Source organism: Arachis stenosperma, chromosome 8 (assembly GCF_014773155.1).
Source record: "Arachis stenosperma cultivar V10309 chromosome 8, arast.V10309.gnm1.PFL2, whole genome shotgun sequence".
NCBI lineage: Eukaryota > Viridiplantae > Streptophyta > Magnoliopsida > Fabales > Fabaceae > Arachis > Arachis stenosperma.
Window position 1 is genome coordinate 11,053,539 of NC_080384.1, and position 11,174 is coordinate 11,064,712.

The 11,174-nt window shown below is 25.1% G+C and overlaps 1 protein-coding gene across 1 annotated transcript; it reads left to right on the forward strand.

Moving 5' to 3' along the window:
* The first annotated feature begins 8,863 nt into the window (after positions 1 to 8,863).
* LOC130946651 (bidirectional sugar transporter SWEET1) lies at positions 8,864 to 10,963 on the forward strand. Its single transcript, XM_057875478.1, has 6 exons — positions 8,864 to 9,012; positions 9,098 to 9,134; positions 9,217 to 9,312; positions 9,588 to 9,867; positions 10,140 to 10,259; positions 10,520 to 10,963. The coding sequence occupies exons 1-6, from the start codon at positions 8,979 to 8,981 to the stop codon at positions 10,691 to 10,693; spliced, it is 741 nt and encodes a 246-aa protein (XP_057731461.1). The 5' UTR covers positions 8,864 to 8,978; the 3' UTR covers positions 10,694 to 10,963.
* The last annotated feature ends 211 nt before the right edge of the window (positions 10,964 to 11,174 follow it).

An 11,174-nucleotide genomic window follows, 5' to 3' on the forward strand; every position in this document is an offset into this window, starting at 1 on the left:
TTTAAAACTTTTATTTAGTAAAAGATTAAAAAAATTAAAAGAGTGTTCAAATAGATAATCATAATAATTATTAATAAATAAATTAATATTATTATATTTTTTTCTAAAATTTCTTATGAAATATACAGTAATTATTGATAAATTAGTTTTCAATCAAAATTTTAAGATTCGAATAAAATTGTTAAATTATTGTTTTTATGATTAACTAATATTTTGGTTTGTTTTTGTTATATAGTTATACAAATCTAAATCTATAGGAATTGACAGTGCGAATCTAAAAAAATTTAACAATGAGGACGAAGTATACATAATATAATAATAATTTTTGTAATTATGTTATGTTATTGTAAAATATAATTAGTCTTTGAATTATATAATTAACAAATTAAAATGATAAAATAATAATTTAAAACATTTTTGGTCCCTAAGATATAGGTTGCAAATTTTTTTCTTTCTAACTTTTTTTTTACAAAATCGTTCCTAAATTTTCAAACCAAATTTTAAAATCGTCATTTTTACTTAAATATTAATATTTTGGACCAAATTACCTATAACAAAAAAATTATAAAAGAAAAAAAAAAGAAAAATAAGAGAATGAGTGTGTTTCTGGTCCTGCGAAGGGGAAAGGAAGATGAAGGGGAAGGGAAGAAGAAGAGGAAGCTGTCGACGATCCACCTCTGTCTCCGCTTCAGTCGCCAAAATTTTAAAACTAAGTCAAACCTTAGGGACAATTTTAAAACTAAGTTAAACCTTAGGGACAATTTCGTATAAAAAAAAAGGTTAGAGACGAAAAAAATTTTCAACCTATACATTAGGGACCAAAATCGTACTTAACCCTAATTTAAAATAATAACAAATAATTTAAAATTTATTCTTTCGAATTTTATATTTTCAAAAATTAAATAATTTTTTTATTATCATTACAATCAAATATCTCTTTTTATATATGTTACTAAATATTCATTTAAAAATTTATCTTTCATATAATTATGAAGCCAATTTTTTTATAATGTTCATAGTAGAGATAGTTCTTTCAACTGATGCACTTACTACGAGTAAAACTAAAACTAACTTAAAATAAACTAATAAATAAACAATATTTTTTCGAATCTCAATTAATTTTTGAAAAATAAACACCAATTTTCTTTTAATTTAAAAATTGATCATCAAAATACACATTTAATATAAAGTTCTCAAGTAATTGACTATCAAATGTCAAAAATTAAATGAAAAAAATTTAATAGATAAAATAGAATATCAGTCAAAAGCTAGGGACTTGGAGAGTTGGGATAATTAGAATAAGTGTAAAGATATAATTTATTTTGACTTCTAATTTTTTATGTTTTTATTAATTTTCTTTTTAAAATTTAATATTAAAATAAGTTTAAAAAGATAACTTTTTTAATTTGGGATTAATTAACACAATCAATTTATATATTAGTAGAGTTAAATTTAATAAAATAATTTTTATAATAATTTAATATAATAGAGTCAATATTAATAATATAGTGGGGTAAAAAAATTTATTTACTAAGAATTATTCAAAAAAATTTAAAATTTCATTGGGGGCATTTGCCCCACTCCCTTGTGAATGAATCTGTCTCTGGAGTTGATTACAGGAAAAGAAGTACTATTGTTGATTTGGCTGAATTTAAAAAAAATACTAATAAGAAGAAAATTTTAAGAAGCAAAAAGCTAAAAAGTTGATAGATTTACTCGTTGAAATTGGAGATTAAAAATATAAGAACAAATTTAAAATCCTAACCTAATTGATTAGAAATAGTGATTAGATTTGAGAGAAATTATGATTTTAAAATTGGAGAAGAAGAGGTATATTTAGTAGAGATAATAAAAATGGCAATGTTATCAAGTTTCAAGAAAAACATAGCGTCAATTGAAAAGAAAAAAAAAAGATAACGTGAATCATGAAGCTCTAATAAAAAAATACTTTATTAATAATTATTGTATATTCACAAGAGGTAATTTATCCTTTATTTTCGAAAGAATAGAATAGAATTTACCAAATAAATAATTACAATTTTGTATCGATTTAGTTGTGATATCCTACTATTATATGTATTTTTTATTTTTTTTTAGTTTTTTACGGTATCCTTCAATATGATAGGTCAAAGATTAATCCACTGCAGTATTAAATTTTATTTAAAAATTTATCGTTAATTAATAAATTATTAAATACAAAATTTGAAATTTTCACACTAGTAAACTAACTACTAAACTAACCCAATAATTTTTATATGTTCTTTATTGATACTACTTTTCTTAAGAAATCCAATGCACCAAGTAACTTTTAAATGGAAGTTACGCTAAACTTTATAAATGTAATCCTTCGTGTTGGTAAAAAGTTCAACACGCTATCCTAATATTGCTTTAATTTAATATTAATGACCGAATCTTCAATGATAAAATTGATCATTATCTATTGTCATTATTCTTTCACTAACATTATTGTAAAATGTAAACAATACTAAAAACATCACTTTTTCATTTTATTAAAAAACATTAAATCAGTCAAATATTTTAAAATTATTTATTTATTTTAAATTATGAATTTTTATCTTAAATTATAAATTTAAATTTAAAAAAAAAGAAGAGGTTAAAATTTATATATGAGATATCGAATTAATCTATAATTTAGGTCATTAAAGACAATATTTTTATATGTATTAAAGAAAAAATATAGATAATTAACTAAAGATATAGTTAAGTTAAGTCAACTTTTTAAATTTAAAAAATATTCAAAAAGTACTCTCCTAATATTTGTAGTGTACATGTCTTCACATGTTTTTTGTCTCTTCTTCGTCTTCTTTTTCTTCCTCTTCCTCTTTTTCTTGGTCAAATTTGTACTAACCGTCCGTCGCGTGCCACGTCGCCTATCCCCTGCGCACCAGTCCATCGCATGTCGTGCCCACCACAACTTCAGGCACCAGTCGCAACACCACCTTCTTCTTTTTCGATTTTGAACGATTCTTTTAACTAATTTTGGATGTTTATTTCGCTTAGGTTTTTTATGATTTTTTATATGTTTTAAACATTTTTTTCTTATATTTAGATGATTATTCTTTTTAGATTTTAGATAATTTTTTTAATAATTTTGGATGTTTTTTCTTTTTAGTTTTTGAATATTTTTTTTTTAATATTGTTGGATGTGTTGTTTTGTTAGGTTTTGATTTTTTAAAATGATTTTGCGTATCTCTTTTTTGTTATGTTTTTTTATTAGATTTTAAATATTCGTTTTATAATAATTTTATATGTCTATTTTCATGTAGTATCAGATGTTTTTTTTTTAATTTTAGATGTTTTTTTTTAGTTAATTTTAAATTTTTTTGATGATAATTTAAATTCACATTCCGTCTAAAAAAAAGCTATTTTTTTAATGGATTTTTTTTAACTAATTAGATGCATCCTAATTAATTTACCTAACAAAGTTGATTGTTAAATTATAATATAACTATTTTCATCGTATATGTCGTATTATTACATCAGCGGCATATATATGTATGTGACCAAAATTAGGAGATGATAGCCCATAAAGATAGAATTGCACTTAAGAGCCACAATTAGGGAAGACCCTCCTATCAAGTAGGGAAGAATATTATTATATCTTTTGATATTACCCTCCAATTCCATGGTTCAATAATTAAGTTAGGTTTTTCCATTTGAACAAAGGCCCCATGCATGATAAAGAAGGCTATTTTGTTTTGTTTTCTATCTAATTATGATACTCATTGCACATGAGACGATCATGATAAACTTTGTTTTCCGATGCATCAAAACCCTCCTACTATGAAACAACCTAATGATTTACTTGAACCCAAGTTGAAAAGTGTTCTTCTAAGTTAAATCTTATAAATTTATAAATTTAACACCGCAGCATAATATAAAATTTTAATTAGACCTCATTTTGATTAATTAGTTTTATATTGGTATAGAAATTAAAATAGTAAAATAAGTCTAATAAATTAATTTAAAATATTTATTTAATTATACTAAAATCTTAATTATGTTATGTTATTGTCAAAAATGTTATGTTAGCACTGTAATACTCTATGTCAATACTGTGTTAATGGCAATTGAATTAAAAACGAAGGAAGACTCATAATTTTTTATTTTTTATTTTTAAATAAAAAGCTCAACACAGTAAGGTAGAACATTTAGAAAGTCTAGAGTTACAATATAAATACTAAACAAAAAAATTGTAGTTATCTTCGGCATTACCATCAACAACTAGACGGAACAAAGCCAACCCTAGTTCCTAATCGACTTGGTAATAACTTCCGCAACACATGTTTCTTGATTCCTGGAAATCCTGTCATTCCTTTCCAACCACGTATTCGAAATGATAGCAAAAAAATCAATCAGCCACCTGTTACGTTCGACTTTTTTTTTACAGGAGCTCCTATTCCAACTCTCAAAGTGTTGCTTAATTGTTCTTAGAATAGACTAAAATTTAATTTATTATAGGCGTATAACCAAACACACCACATTTGTCATGTGAATTCACAGGCAATGAATAAATAGAAATCATAATTTTTGAATAATTGAATTTTTTTAAAAAGAGACTATTTAATAAATGTTGAAAATTTCAATTGACGTAATCTTTATTTTTTTTTCTTCGAAAAGCCTGCATGAAACAAGTGTAAGGAGCTGTTTTAAAAAAAATATATTTGTTATGGTGTTTAAAAAATATTGTTTAATTATTAAAATAAATTAAATAATTAATTTTAAATTTAAAAGTATAAAAGTTAAAATTTTTAAATATTTTAAAATTATTATAAAAAATAATTTCAACAAAATTAAATACCAAATAAAAAATACCATAAAATTGACTTAAAAAATACAGTATTAAAAAGTGTAGTAGAAGAAACATTTCCACATTAGGCAGTATAATGCAAATAAATGCATGCGCCTTCCTAATAAAAAAAGGTACTTAATATGGTCCCAGATAAGATATGATTTATTATGATGTTACATGCAATTTTATGAATGAATCTATCTGGATAATATTAGAAGTATCTGGGTTTTCCAGCTAGTTAAACTATGACTTTATACTCAAATATGTTCCACATACAAAAGATCAAATTCATGTGTGCAACTGTCAATTCAATTGCTGGTACTCACTGTTGAAATAATTACGTGCGTGAATTGAATAATTTCTTTTTTCAAAATTAAATATGTTAGAAAAATATCATAGAATCTTTGTTCCATATTCAATTTTGGTGAATAACGTGATTAGTTACATAATACATGTATAGTATATATATACGGATACATTATATATAATAAAGGTAGATTGTAATTTATTGGTCCAATTGAAGGAAAGTCAGAAGCAACATAATGAAGTGTTGCATCATAAATGGAAATAGAGCTGTTATAGCAGGTCAGAAAGCACTACATCTCTGGCATGGTGAAAACTTTTCACTCCTTACCAGAGGAAAATAAATGAGATTAATGCAAATCATCATAACATTGATTGTGTTAACCATTTAATTTGTATGAGTATTACTGGGAAATAAAAATCAATAAAATATAATAAGCTCACTTAGAAAGGTATACATTAAGAAATAAGGCCAAATAATACTGTTCTATGAAATACAGACATTTTTTTTTAATTTGTCGTCTGTTATTTAATTCATGCATTTTGGATATAATATTCATCGACACTCATTTGATACGTATGTCTTTGTATTTAATCATATTTAAAAAAAATAAAATTTTCTTTATAGAAATATTTAAACACACTTAAATATTATCACATGTCAATATGTCAAATCTTATTTTTTATATATATTTTTAAAACGAATTTAAAAATAGAATACATTATTAATTATTAAAAATATTTTAAATATTTTTTATAATTAAAAAAATACATTAAAAATAATAAACTAAAAAAAGAATGAATCTACTATAAAATCTGAATAGCCTCGGAGATGTGCTTGGATATTTAGCTAGGAAGCATTTTTATATTAATAAAATAATTTTATACAAATATTTAATTATCTAATATTATGTTAATAAAAATAATTATTTTTAATATTAATTACATAAATAATTATTAAAAATAAAAATATAATTAAATAATTATATAAAATATTTTATATTATTAATATATTAAAATTAAAATCATAAAATAAATCAAAACAACCATGGTTTAGTTTATAATCTAGACTATATTATAAATTGGAACAATGTGATATATATGTGAGAATGTCCGGATTTATCCACCAAAGGTCGTGAAAATCTATAGACAATGCATTGGGGACAACAAGCCACAACTAGGCACATATTAGCTTCTTGTTGTTGAGTTTAATTTGGTTATTGGACCCCATAACATAAAACATGATATAAAGCAAGTTACAAAGTAGTGAAAGTACAACAGTTCATTCATTATATTCATCATTATAAACTGACCTAATAATTAATAAGAACGGATATATATCTATCTCACCTCCTTTAATTTGATTGACTTGCTGCATGTGGTGTCTGCTTTATAAATATATCAACAAACAAACGACACATGCCCAGCTTGATGCTGAAATCTTCTCATAATTATATTCTTCCATCAACACACAAATTTAAGAACGCCTTTTTACGTACATTTGGAAACCTGCACAACTTGCTGTATGAATTTTTTTTTTTTTCCATTGATCTCTTTCTTTACATTTCAATTTTATTTGCATGTTATGACTTCCGCAAATTATTTTTTATATTAGAATAAAAATTATATTTTTCATGATCGTAGATGGTAAGGATGTTAATTTTAAATGTGATACTAATTGATTTAAAGTATAGAAATCAGACCTTTTAATTTTTTTGGGAGTAAAAATTATTGGACCTTTGAATTTGTAACTTCAAAAAAAATCACAACAAGCAAAACAGATTATCCGATTTTAAATCAATTTTTTTAATTTTTCTTACAAAGTAATGAGACCTATTAATTACGCATTTTCATAAAAAAAATTACATACAAAGTCAATAAAATTAGATTGTACACCCTCTTCGTCCGTAACAAAAAAATTTTAGTCTTATGACCTCCTAATATAAACTATTTTTAATTATACTAATATTTAGTTAGATATATAGGGTAAAGTATTAAATTGGTCCCTATGTTTGGGCGTAATTCTGTTTTAATCCTTAAAGTTTAAAGTGTCCTATTTGAATCCAAAAAAGTTTCATTTAGCATCAATTTAGTCCCACAGTGAGGTTAAAGTCAAATAATTAACAAAATATCCTACATAACAACAATACAAGAACAAAATCGATAATTTGGAGAACAAGTACAAGCTCTAGAGGCACAAAATCAACCGTAGATATAACAATATATTTATTTATTATTTTTCTTATAATATAAATAAAATATTTTTTATAGAACTAAAGAGAATGATAAATAAATGTATTGATACATCAACAGTTGATTTTGTGCCTTTGGAGTTTATACTTGTTCTCCATATTATCGATTTTGTTCTTGTACTGTTGTTATGTAGGATATTTTGTTAATTATTTAACTTTGACCTCACTGTGTGACTAAATTGATGCTAAATAAAACTTTTTTTGATTCAAATAAAATACTTTAAACCTTAAGGACCAAAACAGAATTACGCCCAAACATAGGGGACCAATTTAGTACTTTACCCTAGATATATATTAGTAGGTAAATGTTAGCCCTAATATTTCTTTAAAAGAATAGTTTAAATAAATTTTTTATTTCAATAAAAGATTCATTTTGGGGTTTGATTTTTATAAAATTTTGTTTAGTAAACTTTAAAAGGTTTTTATTTTAATTTCTTAGTTATTTTAGTTGACATTATAAATTAAATACTAACATAGTAAGATGCGTTACATCAATATTTAATTTACAATGTTAGTATTAACAGAACAAACTAACAAAGATTAAAATAAAAATATTTTAAATTTTATTAAACTAAACCGTAAACACCATTAAAGATATACCTTCCTTTTTTTACAGCAAAAGTATGACATAAAAATTATCAAAAATACTATTTATATACCAAAATCAAACACCAATATATTTATATAAAAATACATGTGTGATTTAATTTATTTTTAATATATATTTATATTTCAATATATATTTTATATTAATGACTAACTTCATAACTCAAAAATCATAACCTAATTTTTTTTCTCTCTTAAATATAGTGGCAGAAGGTATAGTCCCGTGAGCCATGAATATGACATATCCTAGCATGGGCATCTGAATTTCTGAACCTCTCATTTTGGCGCATCTCTCAAACAAACAAACTATATACATACGCATATACATCCTCAAAATGGGGCTCACACCCTTAACACACCAATTACCTTATTTACTAATTGCTACTACTCTCATTAATTTACTAAAAAATACGGATGCTTCACTGAATCATTGTGTACACATTTTAGATATAATATTTAATTATTTATTAATATTTTCTGTCATGCATATTTATTGTGTCTAATAGTATTTAATAAAAAAATAATAAAAATTCTTTTTTAGATATATTTTAACACATCTAAATATTATCATGTGTCAACGTATATAATTTATTCTTAATATATATTCTTAAAATAAAGTTAAAAATAATATATACTATTATTTATTAAAATAATAAATATTTTATATATATGTCGTGTTTTCGTATTTATAAAATTTTAAAATTTATATATCCTTCGTGTCCCGTATTCGTCTCCGTGCATAATAGCTCATTTAATTAATTAATTAATTACCTTACCTTGACACCAACAAAAGAAATTAATTATCTTACCTTCTTTTAATTCTTTCTATATAAATAAACCACACTCTCTATCTTCAAATCTTCACTCTTTTCTCCCTATCAAACTAGTATCACATCTTGATTGATTAGCCTGTTTCCATTTCTCAAGAAACTGAATCCGTTCATTCTCTGAGCTAGCTTACATACATTGCTTCAACAAAGAAACGAAAAAAGATTCAAAGAAAAATGGAGATTGCACATTTCTTGTTTGGCATATTTGGTGGGTTATACTTTTGTTTTTTGTTTTCCATATTGTTTAGTTTCTTCCTCTGTTTTTCTCATTCTGCTTCTTCTTTTGGTGCCAGGGAATGCTTCTGCTTTGTTCCTCTTCTTGTCTCCAGTGTATGGATCATCACATTCTTCTTTTCTCCTTTTTTTTTTTTGTGAGTGATTTATAGTAATAAATCTGGATTTGCTTTTGTAGGATCACATTCAAGAGGATTATTTGCAACAAATCCACTGAAAAATTCTCGGGCGTTCCTTACGTTATGACACTCCTCAATTGTCTTCTTTCTGCTTGGTCACCTTTCTTTCTTTTCTTTTCTTTCTTAGTTTCTTTTGTTTTCTTTCTTTCTTAGATGTGTAGTTTAATTTAATGATTAAGCATAGACTATACAAAAGCATGTCTTTCTTACTATTTATATTTTTGTCAAAATTATACCTTATCATATTGAAGATAGACTATACACTTTTTTTCTTGATTTTATTTTTATTTTTTTTTAAGATGAAAGTAAGTACAAAAGTGTTACTTTTTTTTTCTTTCTGATTTTATTTTTTTAATAAAAAAACAAACAGGTATGGGTTGCCATTTGTGTCACCCAACAATATATTGGTATCAACTGTGAATGGTGCAGGAGCAGTGATTGAAATCATTTACGTCTTCATCTTCATCATTTTGGCACCGAAGAAGGAAAAGGCCAAGATTATTGGTCTCTTCGCCTTTGTTCTTACTGTGTTCGCAGCTGTAGTTTTTATTTCCCTTTTTGCCCTTCATGGCAATTCCAGGAAACTTTTCTGTGGCTTAGCTGCCTCCATATTTTCCATAATCATGTACGGTTCACCACTCTCAATTATGGTAAGCTTACCTTGTTTCCATTTTATTTGATATTTTGATTCAATTAATTAATCTTGCCCCATGATTTATAGAATTCATCAAAATTAAACAAACCATGCTATATATTTATCAACCATTTTAAATATATACTAAAATCAATAAACAATATAAAATATTAAAAATACACATTAAAATATAAAATACATATTAAAAATTAGTTCAACTTTTAGTGATTTATTTTTTATGCGTACATAATATTTTAGTATGTTTATTGATTATGGATTTATGTGCAGAGGCTAGTGATCAAAACAAAGAGTACAGAGTTCATGCCCTTCTTCCTCTCACTGTTTGTGTTTCTATGTGGCACTTCATGGTTTATCTTTGGTCTTCTAGGCCGTGACCCTTTTGTTGCTGTAAGCACTTTTCTAAATTATATGCAATTTTAATTCCAAAATTTGTAGTAATAGAATTTAAAAATATAGACTAAAAATATGTTATTGGATTACTAAACTAAAAATACTAGTAAAAAATAATAAATTTTGCTAACTCTTGAACATTTCTCGTTTGCTATTTATTTAGGAAGAGAATTTCAATTATTAAACCATTGAGGGACTATTTTGCTAACAAACTGATTGATCGTCTGAGAATTAAAATAGTAATTTTTTATTTTCAGGTACCAAATGGTGTTGGTTCTGCATTGGGGACAATGCAACTAATATTATACTTCATATACCATGACAAGAAAGGTGCTACAAAGAACCAAACTCAAACAGAGGAAGAATCCATGGAGATGGGACAACAACAAGGGAAGCAATCCAACAACACAAATGGAACTACACAAGGATAATGATGAATCACGATGACACACGAACATTTGTCCAACAACATCAAACTGCTACCAACTTTGTCATTTGTAGTAGCTGCACCATGTTGTATGCAACTCACTATAGCCAAATGCTCTTCTTTTCTCCACTCCCCCCATTAATGCTTGTAATTTGCTTCTTCTTACTTGTGACATTGGCTGTTTGAGCCAATGGTACTGCATGGAAAAACAATATCAATGGATCTTAGTAGCTTCTTCCTCACTCAGGAAGAATTTTCTATTACAATGACTTTTCTTGAGCACTGATATAAAAGAATGAAAATTTGTCATTCGTTGGTTTAAGTAATTTTATATTTCTATTTAACTCCAAGGAATGTGATACTAAAATAATACATGTGATGTATGGGGGATTTAATGGGGTTTTGGAAAAAAGCTAGGAAGATTTGTTTTTCATTTTTATTTTTTTTCTTTTGCTTAAAGATAAGAAATATTATAAATAATATTT